Source organism: Daucus carota, chromosome 6 (genome assembly GCF_001625215.2).
Source record: "Daucus carota subsp. sativus chromosome 6, DH1 v3.0, whole genome shotgun sequence".
Taxonomy (NCBI): Eukaryota; Viridiplantae; Streptophyta; class Magnoliopsida; order Apiales; family Apiaceae; genus Daucus; species Daucus carota.
In genome coordinates this window covers 4,433,652-4,457,633 of record NC_030386.2, presented here as the reverse complement: position 1 = coordinate 4,457,633, position 23,982 = coordinate 4,433,652, and the positions used below count along the sequence as shown (strand labels likewise).

General features: G+C 31.1%; 2 protein-coding genes across 4 annotated transcripts; both read left to right on the top strand.

Moving 5' to 3' along the window:
• Nucleotides 1-5,902: 5,902 nt before the first annotated feature.
• On the top strand, nucleotides 5,903-12,309 carry LOC108224460 (uncharacterized). Of its 3 annotated transcripts, none has more exons than XM_017399094.2 (9): nucleotides 5,903-6,105; nucleotides 8,443-8,561; nucleotides 8,634-8,762; nucleotides 9,212-9,327; nucleotides 9,621-9,702; nucleotides 10,073-10,132; nucleotides 10,218-10,325; nucleotides 10,608-10,653; nucleotides 11,865-12,309. In XM_017399094.2, the coding sequence occupies exons 2-9, from the start codon at nucleotides 8,496-8,498 to the stop codon at nucleotides 12,071-12,073; spliced, it is 816 nt and encodes a 271-aa protein (XP_017254583.1). In that variant the 5' UTR covers nucleotides 5,903-6,105; nucleotides 8,443-8,495; the 3' UTR covers nucleotides 12,074-12,309. The 3 variants fall into 3 exon arrangements, with proteins under 3 accessions (XP_017254583.1, XP_063936045.1, XP_017254584.1); XM_064079975.1 differs by lacking the exon at nucleotides 5,903-6,105 and adding an exon at nucleotides 7,734-7,772; XM_017399095.2 differs by lacking the exon at nucleotides 5,903-6,105 and adding an exon at nucleotides 7,871-8,131.
• A 7,903-nt stretch (nucleotides 12,310-20,212) lies between these two features.
• LOC108225652 (uncharacterized) lies at nucleotides 20,213-21,661 on the top strand. The gene is made up of 2 exons (XM_064079559.1): nucleotides 20,213-20,218; nucleotides 21,200-21,661. Exons 1-2 carry the CDS (start codon nucleotides 20,213-20,215, stop codon nucleotides 21,464-21,466), a joined length of 273 nt encoding a protein of 90 aa, XP_063935629.1. The 3' UTR covers nucleotides 21,467-21,661.
• The last annotated feature ends 2,321 nt before the right edge of the window (nucleotides 21,662-23,982 follow it).

The following is a 23,982-nucleotide window of genomic DNA, read 5'->3' as shown; positions in this document are numbered from 1 at the left end:
TTGTTTATAATAATATTTTGCTTAAAGTCAACTTTTTCATAATATTTTATTAATAGAGGTGTATAGTTGAGTGTAAAACATTACTACGAGAGTACTATGAATAGAGTCAATAAAGTCATAGTATCATTGGTAAAAGCCAATTCCATAAGGATAATAATGAAAATATGTCAATAATAAATTTTATTTTATGAAACACATAATCTATGCTCACAATATTTTAATCGAAAAACTCTTAACAACATTATTAATCAAAATCCAGAATTACCAAAAGAAAAGATAAGAGAGTTGTTCGAATTAACTCAAAAAAAGTCATTATTACTTACACATCAGAAGTTAGTTATTAAGTGAGAAATAATTTTTAAATTATGTATTTAAATATATTTTTATGGTATTTACAACATATCATGCATAAAAATTATTAATATGATAATAAATAATAATAAATTATCTTTTTTAGCGGTGTTATACATTTTAATAAACAAGTTTCAAATATTAAAACAAATCACTACATAAGTTAGGGTTTTTGATTTTTCAGTTTTATAAGTCGAAATCTGACTTATATATAATACTCCCTCCGTCCCATATATTTTGGCTGAATTACATTTTACAGTTGTCCCATAATACTGGTTGATTTCCTTTACTGTACACTTTAACATCATTAACATCTTTAACTAATCAATGTTGTTAACCTAGTTTTTTGATGTGAATAATTAACATGCTTACAAACCAATACCATAATAAATACATTTTTCAACAACCTTTTTACAACATGCATGTACAATTTGAATTACTGAAAATTTTTTCTAAGTACATTTAAAATTATCTATATTCAGACTTAAATCTTTAAAATTAAACAATTTATCAAAATTTATTTATTTTTTATTCTTTTGAGAATTGATTAAATGACAATTGTTTCATAATATACATATCCAATTTACATTACAAAAATATATTCCAAACAATATACACATTAAGTTTAATCTTCATAACAAAACAAATTAAATAAAAAGTTATTTAAGTAATAATATAATATTTTTAAAGTAAGAAACATTATATTCTTGAAAACATTTAAATTAAATCTTACAATCAAACAGATTTTAAAATTTTATTCTTTTTATTTTTTTGAAAAATGAGTAAATGAGAATTGTTTTAAAATATACATATCCAATTCAAATTACAAAAACATTATTTTCTTGAATACATTTAAATTAAATTTTACAATCAAACTTAACACTTTACAATCAAAGTAAATTCATTTACACCACTACAAAAAAAATTGTCGCGTAAACTCCCTTCTAAATTTTCAAGTTTACACCAAATCAATGGTGATGTACTATTGAAAATTTAGTTTAAACTCAAATAAACTCTCTCCATTCCTCTCCTCCCGCTTTTGTTCTTTTTCCAGCCTATATAAAAAGATGACAATAGAGACTCATATGTACATACACCTCCAGTATAAACATCAAATATACATTTATATTCTTTGGTTTTTTTGAAGTTATGGAACATGATAAAATTAGAACTGATGGTTTTTAACATATGACAACAGAAGAAAAGAGAATAGTGTTTGAGTATATGCTTGAAAACTCAACAAATATGAAGGTGAAAAAGGGTTTCAAGACAATTGCAGCAGCAAAGTTTTCTACTTCAACTCGAACAATTACAAGGATATGAGCACTTGGTAAACAACATATATCTAATGGAATAGAATTTTCAAGTAAGTCAAGAAATGCAACAAGAAAAAGAGTACATATAGATAGTAACATGATCAGAGAAGTACCTTTCAGGAGAAGAACTAACATCCGTTCTTTAGCGAGTGCTATCAATGTATCAAAGTCTACTCTACATCGCCGGGTTAGAGAGGGATTTATGCGCCCAAATACAAATGCCATCAAGCCACTTTTGACCGACGACAACAAGAAAGCCCGTCTCAGGTTTTGTCTACCTATGCTTACTCATGACATTAATTCCAATATTTCATTATTTCCAAGCATGATGAATTTTATTCACACAGATTAAAGAATGGTTCACCATGACAAAAAAATGTCAAAGATATTATCTTCTTCCCGATGAGAGTCCTCCATTGCGTACTTGTAAAAGCTCAACTTTTATTAACAACATAATGTTTCTATGTGCCGTTGCACGTCCAAGATTTGATGCTTCTCGTAACATGATATTTAAAGAAAAATTGGTACATATCCATTTGTTACAAGGGAACCCGCGAAGAGAAGAAGTAAAAACAGGCCAGCGGGCACATTAGAGATTAAACCAATAAATTCTATAACCAAAGATATGACTAGAAATATATGATAAACAAAATGATTCCAGATATTAGATCCAAATGGCCAGAAGAAAATGCAGGTGGTATCATTTTTGTCCAACAAGACAATGCAAAACCACATACGTAAATGATTTGGAATTTGTTCAAGCCGCTAAAAAGGATGGATTTGATATACGTTTATGCTTTCAACCGACTAATAGTCCTGATTTAAATGTATTAGACCTAGGTTTATTGAGAGCCATTCAAACTTTGCAGCATGAAGAGGCACCTACAAGTATAGATGGACTTATTGTTGTTGTTGAAAAAGCTTTTGAAGAACTTCACCATGATAAGCTTAACAAGATATAATTAACGCTACAGCTAAATATGATGGCGATTATGAAGGCTGGTGGTGGCAACAATGTCGAGCAACCTCATTTTGATGATAATCAGTGTCCAAGTGGAACCATTCCCCTGCAGTTAATGTGTGAGGAAGAACTGATCAACTTTGCTGACAATGAGTTGTCCAGACTTTAGGCATATGTTATTTTTGTTAGGGTTTATACTGAAAAATTCGTTTGAAGTATATAACAATTATTTGAGAATCTTGAATGCACATTTTCACATTGTCTATATATTATATATTATAGACAATCTAGTATCAAATGGGATAGCAGAAGGTTAGATTGTCAAATTCCTTATATAATATAATAAAGGTTCACAGTCGAAGTGGTGTTAGACAAACCATTTGAACGACTGAAGTATTTTTTAGAAATAGTTTATCTTGACTATTGAATACTACTTATATACTTTGTGTATATTGAACAGGATCAAAATAGTAGAATAATTGTTTCTTTTATTCTGACAATAAAGAACTAAGATTCTATGATATTATTATTGCTTAGGTTATTAATCCGGATATAGTGATTGACACTTGTATTTAATGCACATTCCTTGATTCATACGTTAAGTAATATATTTTAAATTACGAATTTATGTATTGGGCATTGACATTATATACAGAGTGGGATATTAACTATAAAAGGAAACCGTGTCCGAAAAATATATTCGGGTGATGATGTCCTCTTGAAAACTCATAGAGATAATTATTCTTTAGTCCTGCAGGCAGATTTGTTCTTGCATAATTATAAGGTTGAGTGGATGATCAAGGATGAAATATATTGATTAAATTAATTGTCAAAAATTAATTTAATTAATGGACATGCGATATCTTAAACATGGGGAATTTATAAGCAATTAATATGGGAGCCGAATTAAATAATAATTTACGGAATTAGGAAAAGTAGTGCAAATATTAATTCTTTAGTGGATTGAATTAATATTTAATGACATTGGGCTTGGCCCGGAATGTCATTAGAAAGTCTGACCTAATGGTCCATGATCCTTACTATAACCTATATATATTCTCATTCTCCTAAAGCTATGAGATACACAAAAACGAATTCATCCTAGGGTTTGAGAGAGGCAGCCGTTTTTCTCAAGGGGCCAGCTAGGGTTTTCGGAACTTTAAGAAGAGACACACCTTGGGAGATCGAAGGCCACACTTCGTCCAAAGAGAATCAGGGAATACAGTAGAAGACGTGGATTTCAATCGCTTGCACCGTAGCGATTAAGGTTAATATTCTGTCGAACTTTTTTAATTGATAACATAAAACGCAGGGCCAAGATCTGTGTGTTCCTACAATTTTTTCCATTCACAGCTACTCTGATGTGTAATCATTCAAATTTTAAGTAAGATATTTTAAATCTTATTTGTATTTATAAAATGTTGAGAATTTTCATGTTATTTTATCAAAAGAGGTTTTATAAAAAAAGGAGCAGCTTTAGTTATAATATTTCAATTTTTTTAAATATACATTTAAACAAACTAAGGATAAAATAAAATAAAATATGCATTTATTCTATCAATTTTTTTATCATTTTACTTATTTAAACAAATGTGTTATTAAAGAATCACAACATCACAAATTTAATCAAAATTGTGACAATCAAATATATCCGATAACATTCAAATCTTCAATATTTCATAAATTACATCCATTTTTCTAATACAATTAACACACAGATCACAACAATGCTTGTTCCACTTATTCATCTAATAAGCCTTACTAGTAGCAGCAACCTCAGAAAAAATTAAGGGAACAATTAAAATCCACATATTATTAAATCACAATAATTAAGATATAAATATTCTTAAACCAGAATATTATAGTATTAATTTGCATATTTATAAAAAAAAATGAAAATTTAAACAATTCATTTAAAATTTTAAAAAAAACAATAAGAAACAAAAAAGACTAACCATCACAGCAATATATAAATATGTTTATCCATTGGATAATGAACTGCTGCTTCTCAATAGACATGTTTTCAAGTGGTTCAGGTTCATTAGCATCAAGTATTTTAGATACTCGTGATGGTTCATTGAGAACAAAAAATATTTTTCTCTTTGGTTTATTTGATAACATGTATATGGAAAAAATGAAATTTATGTTGTTTATAGGTTGTTGTATATTATCAACACATCATTAATCACTTATTTTTTCTCAGAGTCAAAGTTTCAGAAAACTAATAGTAATAAATTATGAAGGAAAGATTGTGAAAAAAAATTATGAAGAAAAGACATTATTAATTAAGATAACAAGGCATTTGAAATTTTCTTAATTCATGTACACAAATCAAATCAACCAAAAAATATAAGACCGAGAGAGTATGTAATTGAAGCAAACAGTCCGGAAAATTATAAAATGCTTGATCAAACTGGCAATATAGAATTTTTTTTAAAACATAAAAATACATACTCCCTCTGTTTTTTTTATATGACACTTTTGACTTGGACACGTATCTTTAGGTGGGTTGACCGGGTAGTAAAAATCATTCTTTTTATTTGATTTTTTTTGTGAATTAAAATTTTGATTGCTTTTTTTTATTCAAAAAAAAAATTCAAAAATAATACTTTTTACTATCCGGTCAAAGTACTTAAAAGTTTGTGTCAAAAAGTCAAACGTTGTATATTAAAAAACAGAGGGAGTAGTACTTATTTTAGGACAGAATTATTTTACTTCAAATTATGTTGACTTTTTACATTGACTTGAAAACTGTGCTCGATGCAAGTCTAGAGAAGCTAGTTGGTACCGAGGTGTATTCGATTGAGATTTTAATAGATTGTTTTTAGTCTATGGATTTTAATAGATTGTATGGGATTTTGATTTTGTGTGGATTCTTGATCAAATATCGCAGAGTTGATAAGATTTAGGTACAATGCTTCAAAATCCCACTGATTTTGGTGGGATTTCAAAAAACTTAAAATATACCGAAGAATGCCACAAAATCCATCATTTTATGAAATGTAAAAAAATAATCCATGAGCATTTGAATATCATCAGATTTTAATGGATTTTAAACAATCCCAATTGAATACCATCGGATTTTAAAACAAAATGAAAAATCTCAATTGAAATCTCAATTGAATACCACCAGATTTTGTAGCATAATTTAAAATCCTAATTGAATACCTTGAGATTTTAATGGATTTCAAACAATCTCAATCGAATACCCTCGGATTTCATGAATGCAAAAAAATGCTTTAAAATCCGGATCCAATACAGCCTCTTATGCTTGTACTAACATAAACGAAGTACATTTCATGTTTCATCCTCTCTCTTTCCAGGTCACATGTATACACAACACATATCTAAACAGAATCTTCATCTTCTGATAATAAAGATCCCTCCTTTACTGTCTCCTAAGTCTTCAGCTTCAAAGAATCAAAGCAAGTACATTATCAATACATCACATACATACATAAAGACAAAAGCAACAAGGTCAGTTATGTTTCTTGGATCTAAAGATTGAAACTTTTTGTTTTTTAGTTATTCCCATTTGATCTTTTTGATACCTTTTGTTTAATTAGTGTATTGTTGATGTTTTTTGACTTAAGTAGTAAGTTGTTATGGTGGAATTTATATGGTTGTGGCCTTTTTAGAGTCAGATCCTTCTTGGGTAGGCTCTTGTTGCTCAAGATTTTAACTTTTTGGATTATTATTGTTTTCTGTGATGATTTTGTGCTTTATTTGGCACAGAATGTTTAGTTTTAGCAGTGATTTTTGTTATAGATGCAAGCAATTGGAGTGTTTATTGAGTAATTTGAAATGAGTTGCCACTGCTTAGATTTTGGGTGCCATGGACCTATTGGTAAGCTAGGGTTGACGGTAATAGAATCCGTAAAAATGACCTCGGTCTTCATTCTCCTTGGTTTAGTGTAGTCCAAGTCCAACCATAGTTTTGTGTATAAGTACAGCTGTTACTGGTATATTTTTGTGGTGTTTGGATGTTAAGTTGGGTACATTGTAACTTCTCATTCGTGTTTGGGTAAGAGACTAAGAGAGTGTTGTTTACTCTTGTTTTTGCTTTTAAAAAACCAGCTTGTGTCAGCTTAGAAAGCTCCAGTTTTATTATGTCTGTATCATATAATCCTGTGAATTATATGTTTTAACCTTGAAGGCAACCTGAATTCTATAAATGGTAGTATATCGAATATCCAACCCCAGACATGTAACAGCGCAAAACGTCAAAACCTATTAAATTCCCCACTAAATCAATTAAAGCAATATGAGGAACATATCTGGACACAAGGTACAGCCCAACACACGTATTGCTTACTGCAGACTGAACTAGCGCTGACACCCGCCAGGTGCTGAACCCGGCCCTCTGTCAAACCATGGCCAGACAGAAACTAACCTTTCAAAGGTCTTCCTAAGCACCATTCGCACCAGGTCCAGTGCATTGCCTCTGATAACAAGGTTAACTTTTTGGAGGCATGATGTCATTGGTTCTGGACCTTCGGTTTAACTCCACCCTTTGGCCTTTACATAGGCCTAGTGAAGTAGTTGAAGGTAGGGGTGAACATAACCGACCCAACCCGCGAAACCCGACCCAAACCAACCCTCTTTTGAACCGATTAAACCGAACCGTCCAAAACCGATAGTTAAATGGATTCATTTTCAAAAAACCCGAATAAATTGGGTTGGGTTAGGGTTTAACATATTATAACCCTTAACCAACCCAACCCAACCCGTTTATATACAAAACAAATAAATGGAGTACTACATATAAAGATATAGAGTACCTAGGACACATATGGAGTACTACATATAAAGATATAGACACATATCAAATCACCATAATATTGCATACTAACACTATATTTTAATAATGCTAAAAAGAATAACATAGTGTTGATAATCAAATCCGAACCTAACGTTAGTGATCAAATAAAATCCGAACCTAACATTAATGACAAAAAAGAAAAAAAATCATAGTTTAGTGGTAGGTTTCTAAATAAATAATAAGTTGAGTGGCAAAAAAATCTAATTTTCCCGAAGAAATAAGCCTACTTGGCCGGATTGTATTTTGGGATCCCTTAATTTTCAGTCCCGTGTTTTGTGAATAGTATGCCGACGGCGCTACACAACTCCGGCGGCGTATGCAGGTAATCTATCCTCTTGTGATTTGTTAAGCTGCTTCTCTTTTTCTTGGCTTGTCATTTTGCTTGTAGCTTGGATTTCTAATTTGGGGCTCTGGTTGCTTATCTGATTCACTTAATTGCAAGTTGTGTAAATTGTAAACTCAAAAACTAGATTATAACCCAAGAATTAGAAACAGTTACAATTCTAAATAGTTTAGTGGTAGGTTTCTAAATAAATAATAAGTTGAGTGGCAAAAAAATCTAATTTTCCCGAAGAAATAAGCCTACTTGGCCGGATTGTATTTTGGGATCCCTTAATTTTCAGTCCCGTGTTTTGTGAATAGTATGCCGACGGCGCTACACAACTCCGGCGGCGTATGCAGGCAATCTATCCTCTTGTGATTTGTTAAGCTGCTTCTCTTTTTCTTGGCTTGTCATTTTGCTTGTAGCTTGGATTTCTAATTTGGGGCTCTGGTTGCTTATCTGATTCACTTAATTGCAAGTTGTGTAAATTGTAAACTCAAAAACTAGATTATAACCCAAGAATTAGAAACAGTTACAAATCAAATGGTGTCGTGAGTTATCGAAAAATTTACTCATTTATCGTGATTATTCAATTAGTAAAGTTGGACCGGAAGAAATTGAAATTTTTTATTTAACGAGATTATTTGCTAAACAGTGTCTTTTTTTACAGACTCTGAAAGATTGTTGTGCTTGATTCAAATCTCGAAATTTATAGCCGAAAAGATGATGCGGTCGTTAATTAATGCTACTGCTAAACGCAGCATTCATCTTGCTCAACTTAATTGCCAGGTACTTTTTTTTATCTTCGCCGCCTATGTAGTTATGTTCGTTTATTTGTTAATTTCTATGATTTTGTCGCAGAGAGGGATGCACACCAGAAATAAAAAGGCAATGGAGCTCATCGCTAATGGTTGGAGTGCCTTGAAGGAAGTTGATAGAGTGATTGATTATTGTGAACTTAATGATAAACGTCTCATTCCTCTACTTAGGGTAATGTTTACCAAAATTTCAATGTGTCTTGATTTATCATTCTAGGTTGTTTATGTTGTCATATATATAATTCCTGGCAAGTACATCAACTGTGTGAAATTCATTATGTTTGTTAAATTTTTTATTAACGTTCTTAGTAACAAGATCTGAAGCCATTTTAAAATGGAGTACTTTCTTCTTTGCTAATGAGAAATAAAGTATTTGTTTCTTTCTCTGTTACAATTCATTTTTGTAAAGTCTCTTTTGGTTGTAAATCAATGAATATTTGAGCTGCAGCTTCCATTGAGTTATTTGTTTTATTTCAACCCTGGTTTCTAGCTAAATAAAATTGGACTTCCCGTCCGGGAGAAACATTCTTTGTCTTCCTCTGTATTCTTTTTCATTTGAATAAAAAAAAAATTGTTTGACATTGGTTGCTTACAGTTGCATTTGGTTCAATTATATGTTAGACAGCAAAGGAAAACTTTGAATTGGCTCTGGAGACTGACAACTCTAATACACATGCAAGATTTTGGCTTTCCAAGCTGCATTTGAAGTACCATGTCCCAGGGGCATGCAAAGCAGTGTATGAAATCTTTTTTTTCCTTTCATCTTATGAATTCTGATAGTATCAGTTTCACGGCATGTTATGCCGTTCACATTTCGTTAGATCACTAAAGTTTTGGGTTGTACTGCCTCCCCGGTCTAGATTATTTGAACTAGGTAGAGAATGACTAAGTGTTCGAAGTTTCTTGAATACTAATTATATTTCTATCCACATGGTCACATGTTGTTCACCATACCCTTTATTACTGTTCATTTATTCATATGTTGCTTACGCTCTAAGTCTAAAACTTCTTGACTTTTTTGTCTTATTAGAGGGGCTGCGTTATTAGTAGAAGCCGCAGACATGGGTGATGCAGATGCACAGTATGAACTGGCTTGCCGCTTAAGAGTTGAGGTCAGATTCCTCAAGTTCTTTACTTTTTATTGTGAAAATATGGTGAAAGTGATTAGTGATTGGAGACCTGTTAGTGTCTTAGTTAATTCTTCGTATGATATTTCGTGGCCCATCAACTGTCAATTATAATTTATTTGAAGCAGTCTGACAGCTGTCAGAGTCGATGGCTTCATGCTCTTGGTATTTTTGTTTTTCTTCTTGGTCTGCAGTAAAAATTATGTTCTCATTAGATTGATGCTCTAAAATCTGGTTTAAACGTTTGGATTTTCTCTTGTTGCGCAATGTTATAAAATATTCTTCTAGGATTAATCTCTCACCTTTTCAGTAGAGTTTATCTAAATCTAGTATCCTCTTGGTGGTTTTTGAATAGAATGACTATGTTCAAGCTGATCAGCAAGCCTTCCAATATCTAGAGATGGCAGTTGACCAGGTGTGTTAAACCAACGATTCACCACCTCACGAGTTAGTCTCGACTCTCCATAGATGTAACCCTAATGAAACTTATTATATTCTAGTTACATCCAGCTGCACTTTACATGCTGGGAGCTGTATATCTGACGGGGGATTGTGTGAGAAAAGATATTTCGTCAGCAATATGGTGTTTTCACAGAGCATCACAAAAGGTACCAGCAGTGATTCTTTTTGTCAATCTTGTGCTGGATGGGCTTCAAATATGTATTAAAACTGTTTGCCTAAATGGCTTGCTAAAGTTAAGGGTCACTAGACTCACTACCGAGTTCCAGTATCTTTGACCTCTGCATTTATTTTGTATTGAAATAGAGCTAATTCTAAGCTACCTAAGTTGTATGCTTGAACTTCTATACATGGAACTCGATCTTGCAAATCAGACTCACTCGGTTATTTGACCAACTTTTACACATATCAACTTTTGTGCCAAAATGCAGGGGCATGCTGGGGCTGCTATAGCATATGGATCCCTTCTTCTTAGAGGTCAGCTTTTATATGTTTTAGCATTACTACATGTGGATCCTCTTTAAGTTTCTTTCCTTTACTTAGTGGAGAAATATGTACTTGTCCTTTAACTATTCATTGTGTATAGTGTCTACCCATCATTTCAGCTAATATCTATCTCCTGAGGAGAAAATGTATAGTATATTGTAATTTTAGGCTAATACTGTATACCTTTTTTACTATAAGTTTTTTGAAAGTGTAGCTATTAAAACCCTGTGTTTTACTTGTGTTTATTTATAACACTATGTTGCAAAAATAATAATTTAGTCTTATTGATTATGCAAACCAAGATGAAATATAAAATAGCAATATAATTTAATTATACTTTTTACCATACTATACAAGTATACATTTTGTTCTTAGCACAACTAGTTGCTTTAAAATTTAGATACAATTATTTATATATTAAAAGAAAGTTAGAATTGTGTTATTTGGTACAATATTGTACTCCCTCCGTCCCAGTCAATTCTATACAGTTTCCTTTTTGGGATGTCCCATCATTTCTATACATTCCCAAAATAGCAATTTTTTACAATATAAAACACTATTACACCCACTACATTCTTCCACTATCTCCATTCTATAATAATAAAAACACTATTACACCCACTACTTTCCTCCACTATCTCAAATCTATTATTAAAAATAAATGGGTCCCGCCACTTTTCATCTAACTTTACTCATTTCTTACCCTTTTTCTTGGTCTCCGTGTCCAATCCCAATGTATATTATTCATTGGGACGAAGGGAGTAATAGTTTTACGTTTAAACATAATCTAATTTTGATCAGACTAGGATCGTTTGTAAAATATTATTATTATACTATTAAAGGATGTAATAATTATAAAGTTATTGAAACTATTAGATAATAAACTTCATAGTATTTGTTTTTACTAGCTTTGTTATCAGATCAAATTACACTACATGTGGAGAATGACAACTATACACTTGTTATATAATTTTTAAATTCTAGTGTTGTATTTCAAACTATGGTGGTTCATGCTTGTTATAATAAGATTTATATGTTACTTTGAAATCCAAGATGGATAGCGTGACTTGTCACTTTATCTCATGAGAATCTGAAATTTGTATTATATAATTTATTTTTTGTTCCACTTTTCTGCCTTGCAAGTGTATTTTACTTCAGTCGAAATTGTTATAAAGCATGCTAGGTCGTGTCTCTTTCTACAGGTTTTCAAGTTCCAGAGTGTCTAACCAAATTTACTGTGAGGAAGGACTCATCTACTAGAACATCAAGGAAAAATGCAGAGAACTCTAAAAAAAATGCACTTGAGATGGCAAGAGAACAATTTGAAATTGCTGCTAAAGCAAAATGTGATCTCGGATTCAGATGGTTAAAAAGACTTGATGAAGAAGAGAAGCGTTTAACCAATCTATAGTCTATTATTTACTGACAGCAGTAAAAGCTCCTATAGCTGTCAGATGTTTGTAAGCTGAAGCCTAGGTGTGCTTACAATTTTAGTGAATACTACATGTCCTTAATAGCCTAGACTTACAGTTGTATGCTTGAAATCTTTGCTCGGTTTGGGGTAGTTTTGTGTCATAAATGTTTATAAATAGATCTTCACTTGCCTTTATGGATTACAGATTAATTGCAGCATATTTTAAGTAGAAATTTGCAATGCCCCGGCCTACTATTATATGATTCGGTTTCTTGAAATTTGATCTGTAATTACAGGCAATAAGTTTACAGAAGCATAATTATGGAGCAACAATGTTTGGAAATGCATCGTTAGGGTAGTATATAACCTATACTAGTCATCGAGTGTAGACATACATTACATTAGGACTTAGGAGGATGCTATATTATGGAGCAACAATGTTTTTGCTGATATTTCGTCTATTTGGGAATATAAAAACCACCGTTCTGGCTTCTCCTTAGCTCGAGACAATTTAAATTACTATCATTATATTAGTCTATTCTACCCAACAATGTTTTTGCTGATGTTTCATCTATTAATATAAGAACCACCGCTCTGGCTTCTCCTTAGCTTGAGACAATTTAAATTACTATCATCATATTAGTGTATTCTGTCCAGAAAATGTCTTACAGTTTTCAATCATATAGTGTATTATCACAAATTATTATAAATACAATGCAATTTGATATAATATAAGTTGAAGCAAAGTGAAGAAGAAGTTGTAGCACCACAAATTATTATAAATGCAATGTGGTTTAATATAAGTTGAAGTAAAGTGAAGAAGATACGAAACACTTAACCAGGTTCGATCCTAATTCTGTTTATCTACGTACATATCTCTTATCAACTTGATAGGATATATATTCAAGATAAATCAATTACGAATAATCTTATATCTTATAGTATATAAAGGAGGTTCTTGGAAGGGGTGACATGGCATGTCTCACAAGCCTCCTTTCAAGTTCTGTGAATTTCTAGATTTTTACATTTTAATAATTATTTTTTTTAAAACTGAGAAATAAAAAAAGATTAACGAAAGGGCAAACGGCCGCTTTTTACATTTACCTTCTTCAATTTTACCTCTTCATATCAAAACCCTAGATGAATCGGGAGAAAGTTGAAAGGTAATCAGCAAAATCCCATGATCTAACACCACAGTTGATCAGGAGGAAATCAAGAATCAGGAAGCAGTGATGGTTGGTAGGGGTGAACATAACCGACCCAACCCGCGAAACCCGACCCAAACCAACCCTCTTTTGAACCGATTAAACCGAACCGTCCAAAACCGATAGTTAAATGGATTCATTTTCAAAAAACCCGAATAAATTGGGTTGGGTTAGGGTTTAACATATTATAACCCTTAACCAACCCAACCCAACCCGTTTATATACAAAACAAATAAATTAGTTTTCCTCACATCATTTTTATGTTTGAATAATGCAAATTTTTTTGTGCACTATTATTTGATTGTATTTCGATATTATAATCTGTTTTGTTAAGTAATACTCCCTCCGTCCCTCCCATTTCTTATCGTTTGGGTTGGGCACGGAGGTTAAGAAATATGTATAAAGTAGTGGAAAAGAGAAAGAAAAGTGGGTGAAGTGATGGGACCCATTGATTTTTAATGTATAAAAAAAGATAGTGGAGTAAAAGTAGTGTGAAAAGGAAATAAAAGTGAAGAAGTGGTGGGACCCGTTGCCTATTTTGGGTAAGTTTTGAAATGTAAAGAATCGGATAGGACATCACAAAAAGGAAAGTGTAAAGAAATGAGAGGGATGGAAGGAGTATTTGTCTAATTCGTGCTAGCTTCTTTTAGTAAACTTGTTAGTTATGTTCTGGAAGTGTCAATGACATCAAGCTAGCAGAGTGCTTTTTTTAAACATCAAGCTCCCTAATATTAAGTGCATCCATATATTCATAATATATAAATATTTTATTACTTTGGGGACTCATTATGCCCATAATATGTGCAATGAGATTGATATAGGAAATATAGATAAGAGATATGTGAAGTAGAGTTGATTTTGGAAATATGAAAATCGAAGTGTACAACTAATTTGAAACAAATTTTTTTCTTAGAAGTGGACATGTAAATTGAAACAGAAGGAATATCTATTTTTATTTCTATTTATAAAAATATAAATTTATATATTATCATGTCTCAAACAAAACAATTAATTGTTTAATACTTTTCACAAGTATAGTCCTTAATTTTTTTGACATCATAATATAAAAATTCCAAACCGATCAAACCGACCCGAACCAACCCAACCCAATATATAAAGGGTAGGGTTGGGTTAGACATATATTTTTGGATTAACGGGTTGGATTTTTAAAAACCGAACTAATTGGGTTGGGTTGTTTTATCGGCTCTAATCCGACCGACCCAACCCGTGTTCACCCCTAGTTGAAGGGGTTTATAACTAGGATTTGGGGTTGTGCCGAACCAATGATATTTGATCGTAAGTTGACCCGGGTTCGGGAAGCAAGATGCTGGACCCAATATGAATAATGCTGTCTGGAAGAATGGCTGTAACATGAGTCGGTGAAAACAATGGGGCCGTTTGGCTAAGTTTAAAAGAAGTGACTTCTACTTAAAAGTAAAAAAGTGGAAGAGGAGTGAGAAGTTTGTTCGGATTAGAGGTGTTTGGATGCGGTGAATTTTAAGTATTTAGGTGTTTGGATAACTTGACTTATAATAAATGGTAGATTTGATAATTTTAAACATAATTTTTTTTTCTATTTAAAAATATCAAACTATTATTAATATAAAAATCATTATTAAAAGTACATATTAAAAAATAAATTACTAACGAAAAGATAGGTGAGTTTTGTTTTACATGCAAGTAGGTAAGTTTTTGTTTTACATACGAGTTAAAAAAAAAGAAGCTGAAAGCCGGGGAAGAGAAGTTAGACTTCCTAACTTCTCAATTCTTCTGCAAAAGCTCAAGAAAAGTTGGCATTACTTTTTTACCCAAACAGTCATCAAAATGTAGAAGTTGCTTTTTCATGGAAAAGAAGCTCTGCTTCTCAATGCCAAACACCCCCAATATCTTATTCTGTGTCTGTCAGGTGTTAGAGCCGCTTTCGTAATATATATTATACTCCCTCCGTCCCACCAGGTTCTTTACAGTTTCTTTTTTGGGATGTCCCATCTAATTTTTTACATTCCAAAAACTTACCAAAAATAGTCAATGGTAGAGATGCACAAAAGATCTGTTCGGGCCAGATCCAGACCGGGCCAAAAAAATCCGGATTTTTTTATAACCAGATCGGGCCGGGTTTTTTTAAAAATTGGGCCGGACCGGGCCGGGCTTTTCCAAAAATACTAGGCCTGGTTTAGTTATAAAAAGCCCGGATTTTTCAAAAATCCGGATTTTATCCGGATTTTTTTGAAAATACTAGGCCTGTTTTAGGCCCTCGGACCGGGCCGGGCCAGACCGGGTTTTTTTCGGATCGGGTTTTTCAGATTTTTTTCCAGATCAGATCGGATCGGATTTCGGATTTCAGATTTTTTGAACATCTCTAGTCAATGGGTCCCACCACTTCCCAATTTTTCCTCCCTTTTCACACTACTTTTACTCCACAATCTCTCTTTTATTCATTAAAAATTGACGGGTCACACCACTTCACCCACTTTTCTTCCTCTTTTCCACTATTTTATAGAGTACATATTTCTTAACCTCCGTGCCCAAACCAAACGTAAAGAATTGGCGGGGACAGAGGGAGTATGGGTCTGCCGTAGAATTCTACATGTGCCACGTGTCCGGTCCCGTGCCTGACCCTGTCTCGTTTAGTTTTATTGTTTTCTTTGCGTCTTTTTTTTATGGGCTTTGTGTTATATCTTTGGGCTTGGAATTTATGTAACATCAGTAACTATATAAATTCCTAGCTACATTATAATGAACCAATCCCTTTATAAAGAGTAGTTTATTAAATTAGTGCAAAAAAGAGAACTATTAAATCAGTGCAAATAGTGCTAACTGGGCAATTGCATGTGAAGACAAACATCTTTAGGAAAGTTTAGATTTTATTCTACTTTTGTCATTTTAAATTGATTAATGACTATATAAATATGTTCTTTTCTGTATAAATTTGTTAATCTATTTTTACTTGAGGTTACTATCGGCTGAATTACAGGTAAACCTAAAATGAATGTTCATATTTCAAATTTAGTCACTCAATATTGATGTCAGTACTTGGTTCTACTGTTCTAGAGTTGCTGCTCCGTTCTGTGATACTCTCTCCGTCCTCATTTCTTTACGGGTTTTTTTCACTGCTCATCACGCATTTTACGGCTCCTATAAAGTATATTTTTATAACTTCTTTTTAAAATTTTCTTTTTTTGTATAAAAATTTAAACTTTAAATAATTAAAAATAATTTATAAAACTATATTTTATAGGTGTTTTAAAATGCGTGCCAACGTAAAGAAGTTAGGGGGACAGAGGGAGTATTATATAAGACCTGCTCAGACAAATCAACAAATTTCTTCTTTTGACCCTTTTGTATTCTTTTTTGGTGGTTTTCTGTAGATATTATTGTTCGTGACTTGATCCATTTCTTAACATTTTAAATTTGCAGCTTTAGGCAAGGCAGTTGAATGATTTTTATCCTTCTTTGTTGACTAAATTTCTAGGTTTATCACCTTCATAAAGCCATATAATTATTAATTCCATGTTACATAGCACTTCTGATTTGGTTGGACGCCTGGAACTGTAGGAGAGAGTTTTTATTTCTCCATCTAATTTGATTTTTTTAGTTGCATCGAGTATATATGATTTGTCAAATTCTGATGCCTCAGAATAGGATCAAGAGTAAATTTTCAGAGAGGATTTTGGAATTATATTTTTCTTTATTTTAGTGAGTAGATAGTGGTTATTGGTTACTGTTTACCAATTTCTCTGCAGTGTAGGACTAATCTTGTCTGTAGTTTGCATCCGTCTGATGATTTTCCATACAAAATGCTTTCAAGAATTTAAACATAAGGATGCAAAAAGTGAAGAGCTTTCAAGTTAAGGAATGTGATGTGCCACCCAACAAATTATAGATGTCAAAGTAACAAAATTGTGCTTGTAGAATGAATAGTATATAAAAGATGTATGTGTCACAAGACTCACAACACTGCTAAAATGTAACAGTGCCAAAGTTGAGGATTTACTCACAAATGAATTGTATTAAATATTTCTTAAAACTCTATAATAATATTACTTTATATTAGTGTTCTAAAAATCGCCGAGTCGGCCGAGTACTCGTTTTTAACCCCTCGTCCAATCCGAGTTCCGAGTAATCGGGTTCAAAATCGATTTATTAAAAATTCGGTCAAAACTCGGTTTGACTCCGAGTACTCGAGGTCAAATCCGAGTTTGACTTCTCAGTTTATTATTGTTTTATTTGAAAATTATTTCAAAAGAGATTAAACGTGAATTTATATATGTTTTGGTCTTCTTTTGCAAAGTATTGACATTAATTAGAAAGTATATGTGTTTTATTATTAAAATTTGTGAATGATTATTATGTCAAAAATTATCAAATAAGTAACTTTTATTTGAACTTCATTATTTCAAGTGAGTTATTAAAATATTAATATTATTAGATAGTTTTATTATTACTCGGTATATCTATACTATACTATTAAAGCCGAAACATTAAAAGTTTGGTCGGTCGGTACACAGGCTTTTATACGGATTTTTATAATTAGCGGGCTTCAAACAAAATTAGTGGGTTTCAAACAAAATAATAAACAAATCAAAATATAAAACAAATCTACAATCGCTTTTATACTTACTATACTATTGAAGCCGAAACATTAAAAATTTGGTCGGTCGGTACGCGGGCTTTTATACGGACTTTTATAATTAGCGGGCTTCAAACAAAATTAGTGGGCTTCAAACAAAATATAAACAAATCAAAACATAAAACAAATATACAATTGCTTTTATACTATTGAAGCCGAAACATAAAAAGTTTGGTCGGTTACGCGGGCTTTTATACAGACTCTTATCATTAGCGGGTTTTAAACAATATTAGTGGGCTTCAAACAAAATATAAACAAATCAAAATATAAAACAAATATACGATCAAAACATAAAACAAATATAAAACTTATTTGACTATACCAAAACTTAAGTCAAATCTTAAAAAATACTATATTATCAAAGCCGAAACATTAAAAATTTAATCGGTTGGTACATGGGTTTTTATACGGACTTTTATAATTAGCCGGCTCCAAACAAAATTAGTGGGCTTCAAACAAAATATAAACAAATCAAAATATAAAACAAATATAAGATCAAAACATAAAAAAACGGATCTTCTACGATTAACACGGGCTACATATATCATAATTTTATTCTCACAATAATATTAGTTTACTATACTATTAAAGCCGAAACATTAAAAGTTTGATCAGTCGTTACTTGAGCTAAATTATGGGCCTACTTATATAATCAATTATCTTTTTAACTAAATCTATTATCTTTTTTATATGTTCTAACTAAAAAAACTCAATTTTCTAAAAATAATTTTAGACAACATAACATTAAAAGTTTGGTCGGTCGGTACACAGGCTTTTATACAGACTTTTATAATTAGCGGGTTTCAAACAAAATTAATGGGCTTCAAACAAAATAATAAACAAATCAAAACATAAAACAAATCTACAATCGCTTTTATACTTACTATACTATTGAAGCCGAAACATTAAAAATTTGGTCGGTCGGTACGCGGGCTTTTATACGGACTTTTATAATTAGCGGGCTTCAAACAAAATTAGTGGGCTTCAAACAAAATATAAACAAATCAAAACATAAAACAAATATACAATCGCTTTTATACTATTGAAGCCGAAACATAAAAAGTTTGGTCGGTTACGCGGGCTTTTATACAGACTCTTATCATTAGCGGGTTTTAAACAATATTAGTGGGCTTCAAACAAAATATAAACAAATCATAACATAAAACAAATATACGATCAAAACATAAAACAAATATAAAACTTATTTGACTATATCAAAACTTAAGTCAAATCTTAAAAAATACTATATTATCAAAGCCGAAACATTAAAAATTTAATCGGTTGGTACATGGGTTTTTATACGGACTTTTATAATTAGCCGGCTCCAAACAAAATTAGTGGGCTTCAAACAAAATATAAACAAATCAAAATATAAAACAAATATAAGATCAAAACATAAAAAAACGGATCTTCTACGATTAACATGGGCTACATATATCATAATTTTATTCTCACAATAATATTAGTTTACTATACTATTAAAGCCGAAACATTAAAAGTTTGATCGGTCGTTACTTGAGCTAAATTATGGGCCTACTTATATAATCAATTATCTTTTTAACTAAATCTATTATCTTTTTTATATGTTCTAACTAAAAAAACTCAATTTTCAAAAAATAATTTTAGACAACATAGCAATTACTTTTTTTAACTAAAACACATTATCTTTTTCGGAATCCTAACTTAAAAATCGATTTTCCAAAAATAGCAAATGCAACATTCATATAAAAAAGATATTACATATCTGTATTATTATACTATTAAAGCCCAGATATTGAAAATTTGGCCAGTCGGTACTTGGGCCAAAATACGGGCCTCTGTATATACTAATTATTTTTTTTAATTAAAATATGTTATCTTTTTTTTTATATTTTCTAACTAAAAAAACTCCATCATTTAAAATAACATTGAGAAACATCGTAATTACCTTTTTAACTAAAACACATTATCTTTTTTATATTTTCTAACTAAAAAACGGATCTCTACAATTAACACGAGCTACATATATAAAAAATATAATATTATTATATATAATTATTAATAAATAACCTGTGATATTTTTCAACCAAAATACATTAAAATTATTTTTAAATACACTAATGGACTTATTTTAAAAGTAATATTATAAATCTATAATATACTATAATACTGTTACATCTGAAATATGAAAAGTTCAGTTAGTCGGTAGGTCAGTCGAGTTTGGTGAGCCGGTTGGTATTCGACCCACGAACCTCCTTAATTTATAACATGTTATAATATATGTTTTATTATCTATTAAACCAAAACATTTAGGTTAGTATGATGGGGGTCAGTATTTGGTTTGATGTGTCTTTTTTAACTTAATATGTTTCATAATATATTATTAATTATTAATAATGAAATATTAAAAGATTGATTGGTTGATTTACATCTGATTTTATAGATCTCCTTAAATTATAACATGAAAAAAATGGTATTTTAACATTCTAAGTAAAATATATATGTTCGACCTAATTTTTTATTTGCCATTTGACGAAATTAACTATTAAGTATTTATCATCATTTAAATAAAAAATTTATTTAATCATATTATTCTATCATAATTTTATTCTCACAATAATATTAGTTTAAGTTAAAATATATACGATAAAATAGCAAATATTATAACCGCCCGTGCATGGCACGAGTTATAAGCTATAACTATATATGAGAGAAATAATTAATTAAAAAAAAAACGATTAGTTATCCGATAACTCATTCCGAGTACTCATTTTTTTTCGGAACCAAACCGAGTTCCAATTTTTACAACCTTGGTTATATGGGAGGGGGGATCATATGAATGTTGAAATAACGTTAGAGAAGTATCTATCTAGTTTCTATATTTGGCATATTACTGTAGTGAACAACGGTGGCCATAGCTAAAGGTTTTTGCAACAAACTTGACCTTTTTAGCTTTTAACTGACCTGAGACCACTGAATTATAGAGTGATTTTAATTTTTGGGACATTTTCTTTTGCTAGTACCATGTGTCGAGTGTTCTTAATTGTTTGAATCAAGAACAAATTCCTCCCTTACCGCCAGTCACTAATTCTTCGTTCTCCTGTTTATCATATCCATTTTGTCTTTGGTAATCTTGTAGCCGTGGCTTGCAAATATGTGGACTCATGAATCTAGCTCCTTTGTATTGTACTGGATATTATATTCTGTCATCGTCTCAAAGGCCTCACGTTTCCGTACTAATATGAATTTTGTGTTTCCTGTTGAATATTGGCATGTATACTACAGCAATTAGTTGGGTAAGTTTGAGAGTTGTTGGAGGCAACCCACAACGTTGAAAGTCCATCTCACTCATTGAGAAGTTACTCTACTTCTAGTTCAGACAATGATGGAAGATGTTCTGTTATAACCAACTGCTTGACCCTTCACCAGCAACTAGCAAACATAAACTTTTTATCATCGTCAAAGGTGTCCCCTCAACCGACAGGGCCACCAAGGTTAGTCCGCAGCCGAGCAGTTAGAAGAGACATTGTGCAGGCCTGGAATTTTAATGAATCTATTGTCATGGTCTCAGAATAAACATCAAATTTAAGCCTGTCAGTTATTCCAGCTTCTCCAATGCTTTTGTAGTTTCTTCTTGATAATGGGGCTTGTGCTATGTAAAGATTTTGCTATTAATAAGCATCTATTCTTTTATGTGTCTCTGTATCACACCTTTGTCATAGTGTCTTCTTTACATCCTAGTAATTATAAAATGGTATTTTTATAATTAAATATATTCACGCACCTATGTTGACAACTCTCGACCTGCGATCGACTGAGGTGATACCATCGTACGAGGTCGACGACTCGGGCAAGGAACCGAGTATAATATAACTAAAGTTGATAATATTTGAACGCTTTCTTTGATAAGCAGATAGATGATACCATTGTATGAAGAGGTTATTGGTTAAAACGACTAAAGTTGATAATATTTGAATGTTCTTTTTGATATATAGAGAGATGATACCATAGCATTAAGACATCATTAGTTGAAAATATGATTTTTAGTAAAACCTTATTATCATAATTATGTTAATTATGTTAATAACAATTTGTTTCTTTAGAACCGGGTTTCACATCTTAAGTTGTGGATCTATTCACATGTAAACTTTTGGGCCTGACCCCAAGTCCTGTGAACACAACTACCATAGTGGACACAAAATAACAACCAAAAGATATTGTTTTATGTTATATATTCAAACGCTCATTGAATTTTACCATATGGCATCATTTTGGTGAATGACTTTTCCAAGGTATATAGACTCCATGTAGAACATGAATGGGGCAACCATGATGTAACCTTTGACACTAAAAAGGCACAAACCAATATCTATTCCATTCTTTATTGCAACTTTCCCTTGCTTTTCTATTATCTTTTATTTATTTATTATTTTAAAGCAATTCTTTAAACAACCCTTTATTATTAGTTGTATAAAGATGGAATAATATTGAGAGAATCGTCACCGTCCTCCTATTCTTGGGTTTTGTACTTTTTCCAAGATACTTGTTTGCACCAACCATCAGTAAATTAAAGGTTTATAATTAGTTAATTAGTATTATATTTATGTGACAATGACAACAAACATAATTCTAATTGGCTTTGGTTGTGAAACCAATAACATGAAAATTTTGTTTATTGTCAAGTTGTGGTGAGTCCCACCCTTTTGGATAAAGAAGTTGACAAATAACTAAACAATACCATGTTTTTTCAATATTCTTCGGGATTGAACTTTTCCATTTTCTAGATTAGTCTCCATAACGAGTGGTAAATAAAATAAGAAAAGTTTTTACAAATTAAATTTGATTACTGATTTAGTAACTGTGCGATCGGTTTTCGAATATCTGTATATACATATATTATCTTTATATTTTTTGTAAATAAAAATATTGATATAATATTTTCATTCAAGAAATGAAAATTTCAAAATGTAATATTATTAACTTTATAACCAAAATATTTTTGATACATGTTTCAAAAAATCAAAATACGACGGGGAGAATAATATATTATTTATTCATAACAAATATTATACAAACATTATGTATTTTTAGATTTCTCATCTCTTAAGTGGTATCAATATTAGAGATACGTTTATTTTTTAATCTTCATTCTCGATATATTTTTCTTCACTAATTCATTAAATAATTAAATATGTAATATAAAGTAAAAAATCATTAAAAGATCTGAATATCTTTGTCAAGTACTCCCTCTGTCCCATTTAATTCTATACGTTTCTTTTTCACTGCTCGACACGCACTTCAATGCTCTTGTAAAATATAGTTCTATAATTTATTTTTAAAATTTTCTTTTTCTGAATAAAAATATAACATTCAAACTTTTATTCAGAAAAGAAAAATCTTAAAAATAAGTTATAGAACTATGTAAAACAGGAGCATTAAAATCCGTGCCGCGTCCCCGTCCCCCAATGTATACAACTCAGGGGACGGAGGGAGTAGTACAAAAGGCTTTTCTTCGGTTCCCTTTTTCCACCGGCACACATTGTAGACCAAGAAAATAAATCAAAGCTGGTGTTGAGTCTGCCATAATCAAAGCATAATATGCTGTGGGCCCCGAATCAGTCTTTTGTCTTTCAATTATTCTTGCATATTTTTACTTTCCATTTTAATAAGGGAAAATAGATTTTTTTGTCACCAAACTTATTATGTTTTTAGAAACTTATTATGTTTTTAGAAACTTGTCACTCAACTAATTTTTTTTTCCTTTTAATCACTGATGTTAGGTTCGGAATTTTTTTTGCCACTAAAGTTAGGTTCGAATTTGATTATTACCATTATATTAATTTTTTATAGTATTATTAAAATATAATGATAACGTGTAATATTTTGATGATTTGATATATGTCTATCTTTATATATAGTACTTTTGTAATTACATAAGTGACCTGGTGTATTTAAACTAGCAAAATGCTAAGTATCCATAAAGGTTTTTTCAAAAAAATTTCCCAAATCATGTGTCGAAATATAATTAACTGTATTTACTACAATACAATAATAATGAGACTCTTTTATATATACATCAATCATTAAATCTC